Genomic DNA, 21,541 nt, shown 5'->3' on the forward strand with positions numbered 1-21,541 from the left:
AGAAAAAAGTTCTCATTCACTTATTTGACACCCAATCTTGGTGAAATTTTTAAGGTAGGTTATTATAAGTATTAGGAAATGAAAAAATATATAACCCTATATAGGACACAAGTTAAACATAAATTATTATTTTTGAAAAAATTATATTTTTGAAATTTTTAAAATCTTAATAACGCAAACATGGCTCAGCATGAAATTAAATATCTCAAAAAGGGAATGAGATAATCAAGAATTTTTTCCACCTAAATTATTTGCATGAAATGGGCTCTAATTTAATAAAATAATTTTTTTTTTGTATTTTCTTCTTTCTATTTATTAAGGCCATTGCAAGTTACAATATATTAATTACGAGCAATGCGACTTTAATATTTGGAAAAATATTTTGTGAACAAGAAACTGTTCTAAAAAACATTAATAATGTCAAAAATTCAAGAAGCACTTTATTTACAAGAAGAAGTAAAGGGCTTTTACATTTTGTTTTTTAATTTAAATATTCACTTAGAAGTCTTAGGTTGACATACTAATGAACCTAAGTTGAAAGTCAACATTCATGTTATAATAGATTAGACCACAGAAATAAACATGCAGATAATCTGCCTCCTATTCTGGGCAAGTTGCAACATGGGGTTTTCATATCTTGACAGGCTGTTTTCTAGACGGTTAGTGTATCTCTGACAGTTATGAGCCAGTCTGTAACTAGTGTCTTTAGAGTTAACAGTGTTATGAGCAGTGGTGGTAATAAGTGGTGTTTACCTTTCTTTGGATTCACATTATATTGTGTTATTGTGTGTGTCTAACTGTTGATTTAAGTTTTTGAATCCAAATGCCTCTTCAAGACCAAATACTTACTGCAACTACCTTTTACAACTTTTGTAAATCAAACATATCAAAAATAAATTTCTACTTTATTTCTAAAGAATCAGCAGAAACATTCGTCGACAGCTTGAAACACGCATTGAAAACCTGTATACTCTTCCAGGTACCAGAGGTTTTCACAACTTTAGACACACTTAGACTTAGACATTAGAAGCAAGTCGAATCAATACTGATGAACATCCTAGCTTAACGTACAATTTAAGGAGAGGATGGACTTTAAATGTGAAAGAAGAAGATTTTAACCACTACTGCTACATTGCTTGTGATTAAGACAATATCTGATTCTTTGGAATAATAACATCTTCATCCGGCAGGACTATCCCACTCATTTTACTGGCCAAAACCAGATTATATATGTGATGGGCCAATTCCGCATATCCTTATAGTGGTTGAGCCTCCGCACACCTCGATAAGAAGGACATATCAATTCTCAACAGAGTGCATAAAATTAATTGAAAAGCTAATGGTTCATTAGCTTTAAAAGCTTTGAAATTCAGTGAATAGTGAACTATGATTTCCAAACATTAAAATGTAATTTATTCTTCTTTAACAAACTGCACCCATTTATTGAAACCAGGAGAAATTTCACATTGCTCGTAATTAATATATTGTAACTTGCAAAAGCCTTAATAAATAAAAGGAAGACAATACTCAAAAATTTTATTTTATTAAATTGAGCCCATTTCGTTTGGATAATTTAGGGAGAAAAAATTCTTGATTATCTCATTCTCTTTTTGAAATATTTTATTAAGATTATCTTAAGATTTTAAAAAATCTAAAATTTATTTTTTTATAATATTTTATGTTCAACTTAGGGTTCTGTTATATTTCATTTTTCAATTTCTTATACTTATAAGGACCTACCTTGAAAATTTCAAAAAGATTGGGTGTCAAATAAGTGAATGATAATTTTTTTCTATTCTAATACATGTTTTACTCGGAACTTGACAAAAAAAAACTTTGCCATAGATTAAAAATAATGTTAGATAAAAATTCAAAGTTTGGTGGTGATATTCACATCTGAATATAGAATAAATGTACAAAGTTTCATAAACATCTAAAGTGCTTGGTGGGATTATGTTTTGGTTGATTTGATGTGAAATGATCCAAAATTAAACTTATACAAAAACTAATACAACACCCTTTTTTAGAATTATTGTTTAACTATGAACCCATCAGCCCCCCACTTTGAAATTTTTAGAACCACTTATCAGAAGTATAACCTTTTTATAGGAATTATTTGATTTTTCAAAAACCTTTTTTTATTACAATGTATGTAGTGTTTTACATCAAAAGAAAAAGTATTTAGAACTGATTACAATGACACCATTCTCATCTCTCTAGCGCAATTGGGAGAAAAGCTATGGTGATTTTAAAATATGTCTGTTATTTTTTTTTGGTGCATTTTGGGAAACTTTACATAGACACAATTTTTAAACCATTTGGGAAATTTGAAAAAAAATTTACATTTTTCTTAATCTCTACGAGGACAGCCTTCATACCAAATTTCGTTAAATTCTGTGGGGGTCAGGTTTATACCCCGCGTTGATTGTTAAAATAAGTTGTATTAAAACTCTTAATAAATAAAAACTTTAAAATATTAGTGTATAATTCCAAAAGTTATCTTTACATATACTTATAAAAGACATTACACATTTTATATATTAAACATAAATATTTTGATGAAACTATATTCATTTATGTTTATTATGCAGTGTTTTGATATTCTGTATTTGTGTACTTTCCAAGTATATTTTGGTTATACATCAGCGTTTTTCTGTATATCACCAATTGATTATATAAAAATAATCACTACTTTATGTGAATAAATTTAAAAAACAAAGATATGTCTAAATAAATCAAGTGTTAAACTTTCAGATGCAGGTTGAAAATCTTGAATTGATATGATACTTTATCTCTTGTGTTTACATACTTTTTACAAACAGAATGGTATTTTTTCATAATAAAGAATAAGTGGGATTACTGTTATCATGATATTAGTCAATTTCAATCTTTGGAAACTTCCTCTGACAATAATTCTATATCACTAAAGTTATGAGCAGACAGAAAAAACTATAAGGAGAAAATTAAATGCTAAAGTGCTATATTACAGAAATTCCCGCTGTCCAAGTTTTTGAAAAATTGGCTGTTCTATTAGAAAAAAGTCATTTTTATCGGGACATCTGGGAAAAATTAATTGTTTCTACAGCATTTAATTAGTATTCATCGATAATTTAATTATACAGGCATTAACGAGGCCACACGAGTCTATAATCTTCTGAAACTCGGAGTCATTTTTTTCATGACGTCCAAGAATAGGAGAAATGTTTCTTACAAAAATTTTTTGTTATCATTGAACAACAGAGTATTTAACTGGCATTTAATTATGCGAGCATTCTACTTAAATTATCTATTAATTTTGCACATTTAACTTGCATTTAACTTAATTCTTCTATGTGTGACACTCACACTGGTATATGAATAAGTAAATATATTCTACCACTAATAGATTGTTGCTTTGTTTAAATTGTATTTCAGTAATTTATTAACATTTAAATATTGAATATTCAATTTCATATCCTCAAAATGCTTAAATGAAGAATAATCATGATCATATTTATTAGTTTAGGTAAATTAATTAAGAACTCTTGATATATCACTTCAGCTTAGACAAAATATTGATTCATTGATTGGAATTATTTTATTGTATTATCTAGACCATAAATTGTGATTATAAAAAATTACTTTGTTTCATTATCATAATATCTACCATATCAATGACAGGACAAACTCCAATGATCAACTTTGTTGATGACATTCAATGTTGGAACAATTAAACAATAAGCTAATAAATATTATTCAATACATACTTTTTCAAATACCTATGTATGAACTTGTGAGAATGAAATAAAGGAACAAACAAAAGAATATCTATTTCCTCTATTTTTAAGAAACAAACTGGATAAACTATTCAATAATAAAACAGTCTGGGAATATTTAAACAACTAATCAAAGAAAATATAAACCACAGAATTCTGCCAAAAACAAGAGCAGATGTAGCACTAGCAGTCAATTATCTAAACAATCAAATACAGGATCACTCCAGAAAATCCACACCGGCACAATGACAACAACAAAACTGTCCAATTAAAATTAAACAAAAAATTGCTGAAAAAAAAATTGAGTACAACATGGCTACAAACTAGATATCCACGTGATTAAACACAATAAAATACTGCCCCCTGCAAACTAAAAAAACTTATTAGTGGCCTGAAAAACAAATAATTCAAATAATCCTTATAAATCCTGTCCAGCACTAATACTAAGCTCGACTATTCATTATGAAAAGCTACCAGAAAATATCTTAAAGAGCCAATTTCCCCAATCATAAAAGCAGAAAAATCGTGGGGCCTGGACAGATGAATTTGCAAAATGTTTAGAGAAAGTCTTCCGACCATTTCCATTACACTTAAGTCAAACAGATGACATAAAAATAGAACATATTAGATACCGCCAATACCTAAACTCTTCTCTTTAAAAGAACTAAATACAATATCAAAAACTACTTTCAACCTAATTAAGACCCAGGTTAAAACCTCATCACAAGAAAACTAGTCAAATAATAACTTTCTAGGAAAGGTATTTTTAATACAATGTCACGTCTTGGATACCCCCCCCCCCCTACCCAGTGGAAAGAATCCCAAATCACCATTATCCCTAACCTAGAAAATCTGGAAAATAACTGCACCAAAGTTTACACACAGTATTCCTCATATTAGAATCATATTTACAAGAAAAATATTTTATGGTTTAAAATAAATGAGAAACTCTGGAGAATCAAAATTAATGAAGCAAAATCACTCCAAACCATCTTCACAAAATGTAGAGGAGTTATACCTACAGTAATGCTAAACGGACAAACCCTGCTATAAACAGACACCTTAAAGAACCTGGGTATCCAGTTAGACAAAGGACTCACCTGGAAAACACATATCCTTACTAAAAGGAAACAGTTAGGAATTGAATTTAGCAAACACTACTGGCTGCTAGGATGTAAATTCAAATTCTCCTTGAAAAATAAAATCGTAGTTTACAAAGTCAACTTCAAGCCAATATAATCCTATGAGGTCCAGTAAATCTCACTTCGAGATTATAGAGGGGTTTCAGTTTCATCCATTGGACTTGCCTTATCATTTACAATTTCTCATAATATATATATATATATATATATATATATATATATATATATATTATGAGAAGTCCAATGGATGAAACTGAAACCCCTCTATATATATATATATATATATATATATATATATATATATATATATATATATATATATATATATATATATATATATATATATATATATATATATATATATATATATATATATATATATATATATATATATATATATATATATATATATATATATATATATATATATATATATATATATATATATATATATATATATATATATATATATATATATATATATATATATATATATATATATATATATATCAATATAGGTACTTATTGCATGTAGTAATAAACAGAAAAAGAAGGTTTTCAATAAAATATTATTTTATTCACTCACAATGAAAAAATACAGAAAATTTCAAATTTATAAATAGTAGTGCATATGTCAACAGTTTTTGTGTATTAAAAAAATACAAGAAGTGAAAACCCCCCAGAAGTTGATGTTAAAAATAAGAGTTTATTTTTAGAATACCTTCAATGGCTAATATTGTTTAAAAGACATACAGAACCTACCACATAATTATTCAAACCAGTTTGTTGTTGTTGAAAAAGAATTTGTAAACATAAAAATATAATGAAACTATTCAAGGTAAACTAAAATTATCAGGTACTTTAAATAAAGTCTGGACACAACTAGACAAAAAAATTTCCAACGAAACTTGGATTTAGAATTTTAGAATTAATATTATAAATGAGACTAATTTTTAAACACAACTTTACCAAGGAAGTGTTCCTAACTCTAAGTATCACAAGTAACAGTATTGATGAAATACCTAGAAGTTTATTCCATTCAGTACATATTCATAAATCGCGTTTTAGGTTGAAGGGAATAAATTTTTAGAGCCGGTATAAGAAATTGTCATCAACTAATCTAATTCATTTAGTTTTGCATAATGGAACTGCTATTTTGAACTACCTAACATGGTGCGCAGATAAGTATTTGTATGTTACTCACCTCAAAAATCATCAACAATGTTTTTACATACAATCTTCTCACCCCTAAGCTTTTACCGATAGATGCAAGAAATATAATACACACTAACAGCATCAAAAAGGGTGTCAAAAGGATAGATCCTGTTATTGACACTATAGTTAACATTAGAGCCATTGTTCTTATAAATGGATTTTAATTTTCCGGGAACTATATAATGTCAACGAGTGCTTCTCAACTCGATCACTAACCTAACCGCATCTTATCAGAAATTTAATTGAACATGATTATATTCTCTTACGTGAGCATGCGTTTCATTTAAACTGATTTTTGACATAACATTGACATGTAATCTTTATGCATGTGTCAAATGTTTCTAGCGAACAGATGAAACTAATAATAGTAAATGAAGTACAATATATTTGTTGAATAAGTAAATCCTTTTTTTTTCTTTCATACCCTGTTTATTTCACGTATTCCTCTGATATTCAATTTTTAGTGTGAAATATTTTTTTTTTCTAATGACGCGTTGATGTATAACCAACAAGGTGAAAGGCTCGTTATGTATAACTGACATTTAGAAAAAGCCTCGGTGGTTGTCTACCCTCCAGTCTAAATTCACTTAAAGCGATTTGTCAAAATTTGAGTATTTGACTATATAGTCGAATATTTTTTTTTCTAAATTTTGAAAAGTAACAATTAAAATGTCTGCTTTACCTGCCCCAGTTCGTGTGTCGCCGTTGATTAAGGTAATATAGTTTATACAGTTTAACTGTTATAAATAATAAAATTCATACAGTTTATTACATAATTAACCTTAACCTAACTTTTTGCGAATTATCAAGTTACAAATGGAAAACTAACACATACTATTGTTATTTTTCCAGTTTGGAAGATGGAGTTTTCTTGCCTTTGGCATTGCATATGGAGCCTTCCACCAAAATAGGCTGTCGAAGAAAGAAGCTGCCATCAGGGAAGTAGAATCTAAAATTAAAGCAGAACGTGATGCCAAACTAGCTGCAGAAAAGAAAATTGCAGCTGAAAAAGAAATTAAAGAACTAGAGGCATTGGCTAAATAAATATTTACATAGGTTCATTATTTTGTTCTATCAAAATAAATAGAAGTTTTATTTAAATTTCCTTTATATTCATTTAAAAATATATTATGAAAACCAATTTGCCTAGATCAATAAGATGGCTTTGGTCTGATGATGAAATCCATAATTCTGTTTTATAAAGTAGCTCTTAAATTATTCATATTAATAAAAATCATCATGTTTTGAACTGAAGAATTTCATTATGGATTCCCCATAAAAACAATATTGGAAGCTAATTTGCTAACAGGGAAATATTAATAATAAGGTACTGCCTGCTTGGAAGAAATTTTACAATCAATATTTAACAAACTTCTAATGAATTCATTGACTTGATTTTCACTTTTTTACTTGATTCTGTTGATGACCCTGATAAAAAAAATGCAATGAACAATTTAGTATTCAGTGATAATTTATTGAATTATTATTACTAAGGGATAATATTAAAATAGTTTGTACATTTCACTTACATAAGGACAAAGTCGTTAGATGCACAATGGCAAAGAAAAGTCTCAAAAGTAAAAAAAAAATAGTAACAAACAACATTGTTAAAACATAATTTATAATGATAGAAAATCAGCAAGGAATTGCTAGTTATTACATTATTTTTTTTTTATTTTCAATCTTTGAACCGAATTTTTCTGAAATTATATATATTCCAAATGAGAATAAGCATTTATTTGATCGAATCATATGCAGCCTATTCTTATGATTTCTCACATAGAGGCCTTTCTTACATGATAATGTATTTGTTCTTCATTTGAGCCTATTGTTGGTTAGTCCGCCGCAATTTGATCTTACCGAACACACTGTTTACACCAACACTCACAATTACACTACCTGACGCGCGTTTTGATAACAAAGTTATCGTCTTCAGAGACTGAAGGTAAGACATTAACTTGGTTATCGAAAAGCACGTCAGACAGTGTAATTCTGAGTGTTGGTGTAGTGGTAGTGTAAACAGTGTATTCAGTATGAATATCACCAACGAATCCAGAAATTTCAACTTACAAGTTGTTCCTGCTATCTTTATATCATGGTCTTATCTTAGGTCTTCTCCTGTGACTTTTAATGTCTCGTGGACACCATATTGTATTCTTTGTGGTGTTGTGGATTTGATTCTGTTATTTTATCAAATACTTAACATGAATTGAGTAAACTCAAATAGATCCGACTTGAAATTTGACTTCCTTAAGTGAACTTTATTAAGTGCTGCATCGATCGCGATTCCAATTGATGCGTGATCGATAATTAACTTATATATGTGCTACACGCAAGCTTGGAAGTCATTCTTTTCCTCTTAAGGTACGTTTTGCTCGGTGCGATTGTCACAATTATCATTTAACGATAATCGTGGTACGATTAAAAGTTGAACGATCATTTTTGTTAACAATTTTTCTCGGAGCGTATGTGATTCGTTAATTTTTCACTGGGCGCATTTTTTAATACGCGGTCACATTAAATATTGTGTTGAAAGTTAAAATCAAAAAATTAAAGTGGACGTAAAAGATCGATACTTAAAATATCTTGATTGAGGCGATGCAATATGACGAAATACTTCTTCGTACGTGTGGGATGATAAGTGCCAAAAAACACTGTGTTTGAGCCCAAAAATGAAGAGGGACTATATAAAACATTTATCACTACCTATCTGCGTGAAGATAGCATAAAATTTGCCCAATTTTTCAGTCTTTCTGTTGAACAATTGTATTTCGTGCTAGGATTAGCAAAGACGATGTATACAAAGAATCATATATCAGAAATCTGTACCCTATAACACCCGATGAAAATCTGTTACATTAAGGTAAGTACTACTATTATTCATATTTTGAGATTCCGTTGTCTTGCATTTTACGAATTATCGATAAAAATCAGGGATAGTTTTCTAACTTTTTTAGCAATCTCAGCCCACACTTGACTCTTTGATTCTTTTAGAACGCGTTTAATAACTACCATAATGAGGGATGGTTTGCCACTTCTTCAAGAAGAATTTCATCATCCGCATCAGAAAATGAAGGAGCCCTTATGCGCGTGATCTTCTACCAACGAAATATCGTTGATGACTAACTACTCGTATTATATTGAGTCAACGTAAACGATTCTAGCGATAGTCTTCTTCATCCTACTCCAATTTAGGCAGATTGCCTGTTCATTCTACGCAGCATGCCTATTGCCTCAATTGATGGTAAGATTATCACTCCATCTTTTTCATGGCCTTCCCATACTTCTTCCGAGTGGTGAGTTGTCTCGTGTTATCTGTACTATTCATCCTCGCTCATTCTACTTCGTCCCATTCGCGCTTTCTGCTCAATACCCATTCGTTAATATTTTCCACTCTGCATTTTTGCCTTATGTCGTTGCTACGTTCCCTGTGTAGGAGCGTTTTTCCAGTAATTTTTCGAAGGACATTCATTTCGCTTGTTTCCAGGAGCCTTCTTGTTTCTGCTTTATCAGGCCGAGTTTCTGCTGTGTACGTCATTATGAGTCTGGTTACAGTTTTGTAGGCTCTTGGCTTGGCCTCAATACTTATGTATTTGTTTTTCCATAGTGTCGTTCAGACATCTGACTGTTCTTGCTGCTTTTATTGTTTGCTGCCTTACCTCTGTCTCAATATCACCATATCCGGATAGTTCTATACCCAGATATTTACATTTCATTTCTTGATGGATTATTTTGTCATCTACGACCAGCTTGCATCTAAGAGATATTTTTGATGTTGTCGGGCTTTTTGTTTTGGAGGCACAAACCATCATATTTAGAGATTTTACTGTGCAATTAAAGCGATATAGCAGCCTTTGGGAGCACAGCATCATCAGCATCGCACAGGATTGTAATATTGCGGTCACCTATTTTGTATCCGTTCAATCTGCGTACTTGCTTTATTATTTCATCCATAATCATGTTGAAAATGAGTGGACTCAATGAGTCGCCCTGTCGTAATTTTCTTTCCACGGGGATTGGTTCGGTGAACTCTTCGTCGATCTTGGCCTGAATTTTGTTCGCGCTGTATAGATTCTCTATGAGTTTGATCAAGGTATGGGGTACTTGTCTGTCGTAGAGTAAATACACAACATCCTCTAACTGAATCCGGTCAAACGCTTTTTGCAGATCTATGAAACACATGTAGGCTGGTATTTTGTTGTATTCGAACGACTTCAATACAATCTTTCTTATAACAAACACTGCATCAGTGCATGATCTTTCCGTTCTAAATAGCGATAGTCGTTCGGAGCAAAACAGCTCCATAAGAAATACAAAAAAATAATGCTCAACGATAATCGTAACAATCGTACCGTACAAAACGTACCCTTAGATCTTCCATCACCTCTGCGTACCATCTTTTCCTTAGTCTTCCTTTTTTTCTTGTCCCACCTTGTTCTATGTCCATTATTTTTTTGTCGCTCTAAAATCTGGAATTCTCTGAATGTGACCCAGCCACTCTAATCTTTTGGATCTTATTATTTTGCTTAGTTTTGCGTCAACAAATAAATTCCGTATTTCTTTATTTGCTCTTCTCAGTTTCTCTTCTCCCTTCTTTTCCCCCCCTTAGTATTCACCTGAACATTTTTCCTTTTTCTTCACCTGCTTTTTTTGAATCCACGTTTCGCTTCCGTAGCTCAATGTTGGTATTATTATTGCTTTATGCGGATATAGCTTCGCCTTATTGAAAACTTTTTTAGAACTCATTATCGCATTCATGGCTTCAATTGTTTACTTCCTTCATTCTTGTTCTAGATTCCCTCCCTCCACCGTCGTCCTTAATAACCACTCCAAGTTATACATAACTTTGATCTTTTTCTAAGATCATTACATTTTCTTCACTGTCTCTGCCGTTCCTATTAAGACTCTGTAAATTTCCTTAAGCTCGTTTTCCGATGTTGAAAGAATTTCTAGGTCTTCGTATTCCAGTAGTTGTGTTCTCCATTTTTTTAGTGTCCCTATTATGTTCAAACCGATTTTACATACTATCTTTTCTAATACTATATTGAACAGCGTAGTGGATAACGGATTTTAATTCTGTGTTGGACTGGAAACATTTTGATATTTTTCGGTTTTGTATGTTCTAGTGTCATTTTTGTAAGATTAATTATATCTATTTTTGAAATATTAGTTTTTTGTAGCTTTAGAGACTTGTGTTGTCAGTTCATCTAAATTTTATTCAGTGAATTGTGAATTCAAACAGAACAATTCATAATCAATAATATTACCATTTATAAATTTTGAAATAAGTACCTAACGTTGAGAAAATACTTTCGAGTTTGAGTGGTTGAAACATTTCCATTTCTCATTAATAATTTTGAAAATTGTTTACATTTGTATTAATATCTTTCCAGTTTACAGGATGTCAGAAAAAATAAGAAATCGCTAGATTTACTGAATAAAAAAAGATATGAAGAACTGAAAAACCATGTGAAAATTGTGCATATTTTTAAAACTCGATTCTACTTTGCCAAATATTAATAACAACAACAATGCAACTAAATCCTAATATTCTGAACCTGTACTTGAACCAACAATTAATAGCAGACAAGTAATCCCTCAACACCTTCAGGTACCGCTAATGATAAGAAATGCCTTCAAAAATAGTCAGAACATAAAAAATGAGTCAACTTTTGATAGAAGCAGCACTATGGCTAAATGAATTATGTCCTAATAATGTTTAGAATTAGAATTAGTAGAATATGGCACTGCTTATTATCAAAGCAATATAAAATTTTTAATAAAGGTGATCGACATCTGTTTGCTTTACGGCTGGTTTTTTAGTCCAACTGGCATTTTAACTAAAGGTTCCATTAACTTAGTTGTTAGAGTGAAGTGGTCCCATAATCGATTTGTAACGGTCTCTTAAGCAAAGGCTTCTTTAAAACACAATTTTACATACCTGATGAAAGTTTGCCAGGATTTTGTGAGAAATGTCAATGCCAATTTGACCAAAAAACAATAATAAGAACATTTTATGGCAGTAAATTATCTATCTACTTCTAGAATATTGAGTTTTTGAGCATTTCTGAATATGATAGTATGATACTATATGATATTATTATTTTATAAAATAGTTCTTATATTGCATTTAAATTACATAAAAAATTGCTACTTTGACAACTATTACTAAGAAGGGGGCCTTGTTGTTAACCCCTCGGTCGACCTCGCTCATGGAGGCTCTCCAAAACTGAAGAATGTTCGCAGCGTCGCTGTAGGCCTACCAAAGTATTTGAGTATGTATTTTAACCCCGTTGAGCTTGTATTCTCCAGTCAATGTGTCTTATTTAGATCCAGCTATGCAATATATGTCTCTTTTTGATTATTTTCCTCCCTTATGGGAAGATTGACTTGGAATTACCTGTTAAGTAGGTAGGTATTCATTGGATCCTGTAAGGAAGTATCTTGCTAGTTTCATCCTGTGTGTATCTTTTCCCAAATGGTGGGCCTCAACAGCATAGTCGGATCAATCAATAGTAGGACATGGGGTTACAATCGATCCGGGGCCTACTTAAGGAAATCAAAAACAGCTAAAACTTTTTCAAATGTAATTTACTAGTTTCAACTTAAATATTGATTTTACGAGGATATATTGAAAAATTCTTAGCCTACTATAGAACCAAACAAAATTTCAATGTGAAAATATTTTATTACTCAACATATTCTCCTCTTAATTCGATACATTTATTACAGCGAACCTGCAACATCTCTAGACCTTTCACAAAAAAAAATGTTTCTTCTTGCTCTGCAAACCAGAACTCCACAGCTTTTATTACCTCCTCGGTAACATTTTCTATATCAATTGGAATCCAAACAATAATGTAATTTTCGAGCTCATTTAACTTCGTTGTAGATTAAACTAGAAGCCTCTATTTCTAGTAATCAATCAATCATTGTAAAAATAGAGAATATTTCAAATTTCATTCAATTTGAATCAGTAGTTTAAGAATATACGAGTAACAAGTGAAAGTTCTTAATTTTTTCACTCACTAATTGACCAAATCAAAACTCAAGCATTTCTAGTAGACATAGACAAGCTGCAAATTTGGAATACAATTAGTGTTTAGTATATAAAACACGTAAAAACTGAAATATTTTTCAATTTCAGTCCAGTAGATTTAATAGGCCGGTACGACTATAGATATAGTGAAATCAATGAATGGGAGAGAGATAGCGTGATGTCACAGTGACGCAGCATAATGTAGGGTCTCGTGACGTCATAGAAGGCCTATTACATCTAGTTTTTTTTAGTTTTTTAGATACACAACTGCATAAATATTTTTATAGTTCCATATGATATGATATATAAAAAATAAAATAAATGATTAAAGATTAATGGTTCTATCGGTATAGTGCACAAAGTAGAGGTTGATCCGAAAAATATACTTTACATGTTTACGAGTTCGGTCCGGTTTAAACTAAATTTGATATTAATAATAGAACTTATGTTTACCGCGAAGAATTTCCCTTATGTATATCATATGCTATGATATACGCTATATATGCTATGACTATTACTATACACAAAAGTTAGGGCCTAAAGCCGCGTTTACACCGGAGTTAATAACACGAGTTTTTAACAAAAAGTTATTAACTTAGCTGAATCGCCAAAAAATTTCTCTTAACAAAAGTTAATAACTCGTGTTTTCAACAGAAAATTCCATGTTATTAACAAGATTTATGTTATCCATCCAGAGTCGGTAAAGATCAAAGGAAATGTGTTATGTTTTAAACAAATGTTAATAACAAAAGTTAATGGCCTCTTTTAGCGCGTTAACTTTTGTTAACAACAGGTTCCTCTCTTCCCCGCAACCCCCTCGCCCGGCATCCTGCTACACAGAGCGCGCCAGTGGCCCCTCAACAAATTACTGCAGCAGACGAAACACGTGGAGACAGAGAGGTTAGTTTGTGTGTTTTGCTGTTTTGTTGACGTGAAGTATTTTTTTTTATTTTAATGATGGAAAGTGAATGGAATCAGGAGCAAGTGATTAATTTGATAGATCTGTATCGAGAGCGCCCAGTGTTGTGGGACCCAAGCAATGCTGACTTCAAAGACAGAAACTTAAAAAACTATGCTTGGACAGAAAGTTGAAGTTAAGAACAAGATGACAAAAGTGATAGGACAATTTCAACGAGAGAGCAAGAAACAAAAAAGTGGGTCTGGAACCAACGCAAAAGTAAAGTGGTTTGGTTACGAACATCTATTGTTTTTGAGGAACAAAACCGTGCCCAGACCAATGAGCGAAGTGGGCTTGGAGAGAAACGAGGTTAGTAAAATAACACAAATAATTATCTTATAAGAAATATATATAATTCAAAGCTATACAACAAGACACACTTTTCTGTACATTTTGACTATATGCATTGTAATATTGTTAAATAGATGTAAAAACTATAAGAATTGTTTCATAAAAATGTATTATAATTAACGTTAACGTGTTGATTTTCACTTATGGTAGTGAGTGACATATGCCCCATGGCCTTTTAGTACGTCTTTTGCCAAGGCACTGAACCCTCAGGCTCAGGGCTGTTAAGATACGCACAAAATTCATTCCTTACTAGTTTTGCGATGTCAGATGGTTTTTTCGGTATTTTCTTTAATCTAAGTAGATTTTCTGATGGCAAACCAACAATTCGCCACTGTCCAGGAATTAGTTGTCCTGTTGAAGGGTCCTCTTGATCAAACGTGCCTGAAGGGGTGTATGTTCCGTTTGACGACTTGCTTCGTCTCAGGAAGTTGTGTAGATGGATACAAGCCAACACAACCTTTTGTGCACGATCAGGTTCGAGCAACAAAGGTTTTCTTAGTACCCTGAACACGACTGATATAATTCCGAACGCATTTTCCACCACTCTTCTACACCGACAGTGTCGATAGTTAAATACCCGTTTTTCACTACCTTTCTCATGCAGCCCAGGATATGTTTTCATAATGGTTGGTTTTAATGGAAATGCGTCATCCGCGACGATAACGTATGGGACGGGTAGGCTTCTTCCCGGTAAAGGGGTCGCGTTAGGTAGATTGATTGTATTGCTTTCCAAGAACTCGTTCAACGCACTGTTTGCCAACAGACACGTAGGAGAAGCAATAATTAGCATCGACCAAAGCTAGCAGGACTATACTGAAGAATCCTTTGTAGTTAAAGTAATCACTTCCTGTATGTATTGGAGCTTGGAGCATTACATGCTTGCCGTCCATGGCGCCAACGCAGTGAGGAAAGTTCCAGAGTCGGAGATATTCTTTTGCATGGTGTAGCCATTCCTCAGGCGTGGATGGTACCTGAAAAAGACATCTTAAATTAATGGATTATTTTTAATATTAAAAAAATTTATTTGTTAATATATTATATTAAAATAATTTATTTTTTCAATGTGAAGATGAAGAAGAGGACAATCGGGAAACAGAAGATGAGGAAACAGAAATCACCCCAGCCCCGCCTCCACAAGTCGGCGCCGCACAAGCCCTAGCAGCTAAGCATGCTATGGCACCACCCCAAGCTCCGAAAGCAACCCAACCAAAAAGACGGAAAACAAACCAAATGATGGCTGAGGTGACATATGGTGTTATGAATCGGCTTGAGAAGAAGATCGGAGAAAGAGATCACTGTGAGGTAGGAATATTGACGTTATAGTTATAAAATAGTCCCTTTTTTACAGGTATTCGGGGAGAACGTAGCTTGCCAGCTTCGTCAAATAAAAGACCGTCGTTTGCAAATGGTTGCGAAACATCGAATTAATCAAATTTTGTTTGAAATTGGTATGTCTGAGTTCCAACCGTCGGATGCAACTTCTAGCCCTGGAAGTTTGCTAGAAGCAACAAACAGCCCCACGCCAAGTATGAATTCATCCGTGAGCCCGCATGACGCGGACCCTGAAAGTACTCAGCTCCATGCAACGAACATTTCCACTACAAGCGATTTCTGTAACATGCTTAACTTTACCCAACTGTAACTAATTGATTGTAACGTTTCTTTCTATTTAAATACATTTTTTACATGTAATTATGAATGTTGTACACTTTTTTTATGTTAACCTAAATATGAAATAACAATAATTTTGGGTTGTTTAATGCAAATAAGTAGTACCATGTAGTACTCATTATCAGCAAATTAGCAAGTTATTAGTAAGTGCGCATTGTGACACCTATAGGTGAGTAAACTAACTAGGTCGGTAAAAAAGTTTCCGCGTTATTCATAACATTATTCATAATGACGGTTTTGAAAATTATGTTTTTGCATGTTTCAAACTATTATGCAAAACGACAGTTTGATGCATTATGCAAAGTGACAGTACTTTCATTTTCATATTCTGGTATGTAATTACTTACCTTTACATTTTCTTTGAAGCAATCAATCAAACCATCTAGTATTTGTGGAACCATCAATGAAATTGTAGATTTTGATATTTTAAATAAATATCCTAAACTTGAAAACGAGTCCCCTGTAGCTAAAAACCGCAAAGTGACCGCAAGTATTTCTTTCACTGGAATGGCTTTTCTGTAGTTGGTGTCCTTTTTCCCAATTCTGTGCCCCAATTGTCCGATCAACCACTCAACATCACAGCTGGTCATGCGGAGGAAATTCTTGATGCTTCCGTCGCACCTTAGCTCGCCTGAAATAGGGTCACGATCGTCTTCTTGCAGATCATTCAACATATCACTCCCACTGTACACAGTCCTTGCTCTGAGGGACGGTTTCACCCAGTATCTCCTACGTCTCCTTTGAGTAGCGGTAGCCAAAACAACGCACGCAACTGCAGCGAGAAACACGTCATCCTCTCGCACCATTGTCTCACCTAGAACTGCTGGCTGTGCATGAGCGTTGATAATGGCGGAGTTTTTAACTTTTGTTGATAAAAAAACTAGCAGCCAAAAGAAAATGTTATTAACATATGTTAATGACTTTTGTTATTAACATCAGTTAATAACAAAAATGTTAAAAACTTGTGTTATTAACTCCGGTGTAAACGCGGCTTAAGTCACAATAATGCGCTGATGGATATCAGTTCTGCAGTATTCACATCAGTTAATTCATCATTAATTAATTAATGTCGACTTTAAAAGTATTAAAGTGCAGGAATCATTAATTGGTGAATAAAATAGAATAAGAAGCATTTACCGTCCAGATTTATCAAAAATTATCAAAGCCTCCGAGAAAAACCCCGAAACGGGAGTGGGCTCTGAAAAACGAGAAACACTGTAGCTGAGGCTAAATAAGTAGTACCGGAAAATAAAAACTCTAAGAAGAGAATGGGCTTTAAGAAAATTCGTTGTTGGTATTCAAGAAGTAGAGGGAGGTTAGATGCAATCAAAAAAAATTGTGAATAACAAAGTCCCACTACTCAGTTTTAGAGTAACAAAATTTAACTCACAAGCATCAAGTATTATAGTAAATAAGTTTATGAACCAAATTGTTTGTTATAAACCAAATCATTTCTTCGATAACATTTTACTTGTTACAATAATTTAAATATATTGTTTTTGAAATCAACAAGTGATATGGATTTGAATCCAAATAATAATTTCAAAATAATTTAAAACTAGACTTATGTCTGTAAATTGTTTTTTTGAATAAACTGAAACTTCTTCAGAAAGTACTTTCAAGATTATTTTTACATTTCAAATCGCAGTATTTTTTGTAAAGTTAAGAGATTAAAATTTTATTTTTAGAATTATAACATGATTTTAAGCAAAATAGTTATCTACTTCAAAATAATTTATTAGAAATACTTTACTGCAGTGTATTGCTTCAAAACGTTTTTACCAATTTCAGTTTTCTTCTATTTTATTAGATTGAGACTCTTAGAAAAATAAAATAAATTATATTTAAAACCAAATAATAAAACACATATTGCTTGTAAAAAAATCTGTAATTAAATAAATCAGACTTGAATTATCGTTTCAAAAAAACATAGAAAATGGAAATATAAAAAAGGAAATTTAGCTTTTTTGTTGTAAATCAAAGTCAAGTTCAGAGTGTAGCTTTTTAATATTCTTCAGCGCCTTCTCCCTCTCCTTCTCCGGAGTCCATACCAACTTCTTCATAATCTTTTTCAAGTGCAGCCAAATCTTCACGAGCTTCTGAAAATTCACCTTCTTCCATACCCTCACCAACGTACCAGTGGACAAAAGCTCTCTTGGCATACATAAGATCGAATTTGTGGTCCAATCTTGCCCAAGCTTCAGCAATAGCAGTGGTATTGGACAACATGCACACAGCACGTTGTACTTTAGCCAAATCACCTCCTGGCACGACAGTAGGTGGTTGGTAGTTGATACCTACTTTGAAACCAGTAGGACACCAATCGACGAATTGGATGGTACGTTTCGTCTTGATAGTAGCAATAGCAGCATTAACATCCTTTGGTACTACATCACCTCTGTATAACATACAACAAGCCATATATTTACCATGTCTTGGATCACATTTAACCATTTGATTAGCTGGTTCAAAACAGGCGTTGGTAATTTCAGCTACAGAAAGTTGTTCATGGTAGGCTTTTTCCGCAGAGATGACTGGGGCATATGTTACCAGAGGGAAATGGATACGAGGGTAAGGAACCAAGTTAGTTTGGAATTCTGTCAAATCGACGTTAAGGGCACCATCAAATCTCAAAGAAGCAGTGATTGAAGAGACAATTTGACCAATCAATCTGTTCAAGTTGGTGTAAGTGGGGCGCTCGATGTCCAAGTTACGTCTGCAGATGTCGTAGATTGCTTCATTGTCAACCATAAAGGCACAGTCAGAATGTTCAAGAGTGGTGTGGGTGGTCAAGATGGAGTTGTAGGGTTCCACTACTGCAGTTGATACTTGTGGTGCTGGGTAAATTGCAAATTCTAGTTTTGATTTTTTGCCATAGTCCACAGATAAACGTTCCATCAACAAAGATGTGAATCCAGAACCAGTACCCCCACCAAACGAGTGGAAGATCAAGAATCCTTGGAGTCCAGTACATTGATCGGCCAATTTACGTATTCTGTCCAAAACCAAATCAACTATTTCTTTACCAATTGTATAGTGACCTCTAGCATAATTGTTGGCAGCATCTTCTTTACCAGTGATGAGTTGTTCTGGATGGAACAATTGGCGGTATGTGCCAGTACGTACTTCATCCACTACTGTTGGTTCCAAATCTACGAAAACAGCTCTTGGAACATGTTTGCCGGCACCAGTTTCACTGAAGAAAGTGTTGAAACTGTCATCGCCTCCTCCAACAGTTTTGTCTGATGGCATCTGACCATCAGGTTGAATACCATGTTCCAGGCAGTACAATTCCCAACAGGCATTTCCAATTTGGACTCCAGCTTGGCCAACATGGACTGAGATACATTCACGCTGAAATAAAAAAATCATATAAGTCTAGAATGATGTAGATATATAAAGTTTGAGGATGTTATCAAAAGGCAATACAAAAAACATGGTTTGAAAATTCTATTGGAAAAAGTTTATACAGAAAATTCAACAAAACAGATTATTGAAGAAGTGGATCATATGCGGCCATACCAACCATTTCAAACGAAATCAGTAAAAAGCTAATTTGGAATTACATCAAGTTCTATTCCCATTTACAGCATCATTTGCAAGTTAAAAGTTTGCCATTGTTTACACATATTGTAAAAGAGCAACAGTACCTTGATCATCAAAAAAATTAATACCTATTCTCAAAAACCCTCTTCCTTCAAGTATCTGCTAAACAGTTTTGATAACGCAGTTAATATTTTTAAATATATAATTAATTTAGGTAGTTTTGAATAGTACTTGGGGTGTTAAAAAGTTTTTGATAATTTGGGGAAATTATTTTTAAAAACGTTTTTTCAGATTTTTCTATGCAAAAAGCTATTGTAAAAATTTGATAGATATAACGTTTTTGTAATAACCCTCACCCACCCACCTTTTGAAACTACCCTGCATTTATATCGGAGGCGATAAGCGATAAAATTATATCAATTATTTCAATGTCTCATTACTCCCAACTCATAAATTCTATCATAACTATTTAGTAGACAAAAATTTTCACCCACACACAAATCTCACCTTTTGAAGATGTTCTATATCCCTTATATTATAGAAGAGTACACGTACAAAATAACAGTAGCAAAAAATTATTCTTAATAAAAGATAAAAAGTTGACAAACAGATATAGTTATCTTTTCACCACACAATTTTATGTAAATTTTGCACAATAGGTGTAATCTATTTGAGCTAATTATCGAACTTATTTTAGAGATGATAGAATATGAATAACTCTAGACGTCATTCAGACACATGCAAAACTAGAAAGAAAATTTAGCGTCTTTTGTTAAGTTTTGTCAAGCTCCTCGATAGAAAAACGCCGTAAGGCGTGCTCAGCATTGGTACATATTTTTTCAATGAAAATTTTATATAAAAAAATTTGATGAATTGAAGCCCTAGAACCGGAAGCAAAGTCTGCAATTGACGTTCATGAAGGAATTTGTAAAACAAAATCGTTAAGCGAAATGCCGGCATACAAAATGGCGTAGCCACGTCATGCTTGGTTGTAACCTTTTATTGATTAAAAAGGTTACTTCGAATGAAAAATTTATTTCAAAATGAAAAATTATATAATAAATTCAAATAATTTATGTAAAGACTTACCATTTTGAGGAAGTTATATGTTTTTCACCACAAATGAAATAAAATTCAACAGACGTTCAGATGAGCTAGTAATGCAGCTTTCCAAACGAACTTGAGAAAATTTCAGTTACAGTTGCTATTTATACGACAACTGACGTCACTAGCCAACGCAGTGCCAACGCCTAATTCTCGTTGCTTTGATTGGTCAGGAGTTGTCATGTGAACGTAACGGATAAAAGGGTCGTTATTTTCTATCCTTCTTTGATTCCAAACGTGAATATTAAAGATTGTGTCTAAGATGACGCGGTACAACAGAACTAGAAGATAAATTTAGAAATTGTCTAAATTTTTATAGTAGAACATCTTATTACTTACAATATATCGAAAAAAGAGTATACATGGAAGTAGAAAATAACTTGATTACACAGTAATTTGTAATTTGGTTTTTTTATATATATTTTCGCTAAAAGAACCGCACTTGAAATAAATTGGCTCATTGCTGCTAAATTTATTAACTAAGAAACTGATAAAAACTGAAAAAAGCTTTTTAAGATAACATCCCCTAAATATTTCCTGGTTATGTTATACTAAATTTCTTTCCAAATTAGTATATTTGTGTAAAACTGGAAAAACCGAGTTCTGAAGTTTCCTTTAAAATTATCAATCAATTTTATGTCATTATAATGCTACTACAGGCTAATAGAAGATCTTACAGATGTATAAATATTTTACTAACTATCCGTCAATTGTCGCCGTAGCCATACTCATAATTTATTGAATTTCAATTTCCTCTAGA

The 21,541-nt window shown here is 32.4% G+C and overlaps 4 protein-coding genes across 5 annotated transcripts in view; 1 reads left to right on the forward strand and 3 right to left on the reverse strand.

Moving 5' to 3' along the window:
• The window catches only part of LOC130902550 (glycerol-3-phosphate acyltransferase 4), an 88,326-nt gene extending 81,912 nt beyond the window's left edge, over positions 1-6,414 (reverse strand). The window contains exon 1 of one of the 2 annotated variants that reach the window (XM_057814771.1): positions 6,102-6,414. In XM_057814771.1, the coding sequence (XP_057670754.1) occupies positions 6,102-6,254 (153 nt within the window). In that variant the 5' untranslated portion in view covers positions 6,255-6,414. The remainder of the gene's footprint in view (positions 1-6,101) is intronic. The other variant, XM_057814770.1, reaches the window with a different exon arrangement.
• A 239-nt stretch (positions 6,415-6,653) lies between these two features.
• On the forward strand, positions 6,654-7,361 carry LOC130900999 (ATP synthase subunit e, mitochondrial). The gene is made up of 2 exons (XM_057812039.1): positions 6,654-6,826; positions 6,965-7,361. Exons 1-2 carry the CDS (start codon positions 6,782-6,784, stop codon positions 7,154-7,156), a joined length of 237 nt encoding a protein of 78 aa, XP_057668022.1. The 5' UTR covers positions 6,654-6,781; the 3' UTR covers positions 7,157-7,361.
• A 7,777-nt stretch (positions 7,362-15,138) lies between these two features.
• On the reverse strand, positions 15,139-16,937 carry LOC130900527 (uncharacterized). Its single transcript, XM_057811220.1, has 2 exons — positions 16,479-16,937; positions 15,139-15,431 (listed from the first exon to the last, which is right to left on the reverse strand). Exons 1-2 carry the CDS (start codon positions 16,935-16,937, stop codon positions 15,165-15,167), a joined length of 726 nt encoding a protein of 241 aa, XP_057667203.1. The 3' UTR covers positions 15,139-15,164.
• A 1,063-nt stretch (positions 16,938-18,000) lies between these two features.
• LOC130900807 (tubulin alpha-1 chain) lies at positions 18,001-20,996 on the reverse strand. The gene is made up of 2 exons (XM_057811685.1): positions 20,767-20,996; positions 18,001-19,485 (listed from the first exon to the last, which is right to left on the reverse strand). The coding sequence occupies exons 1-2, from the start codon at positions 20,767-20,769 to the stop codon at positions 18,136-18,138; spliced, it is 1,353 nt and encodes a 450-aa protein (XP_057667668.1). The 5' UTR covers positions 20,770-20,996; the 3' UTR covers positions 18,001-18,135.
• Between the last annotated feature and the right edge of the window lie 545 nt (positions 20,997-21,541).

Source organism: Diorhabda carinulata, chromosome X (genome assembly GCF_026250575.1).
Source record: "Diorhabda carinulata isolate Delta chromosome X, icDioCari1.1, whole genome shotgun sequence".
Lineage (NCBI taxonomy): Eukaryota > Metazoa > Arthropoda > Insecta > Coleoptera > Chrysomelidae > Diorhabda > Diorhabda carinulata.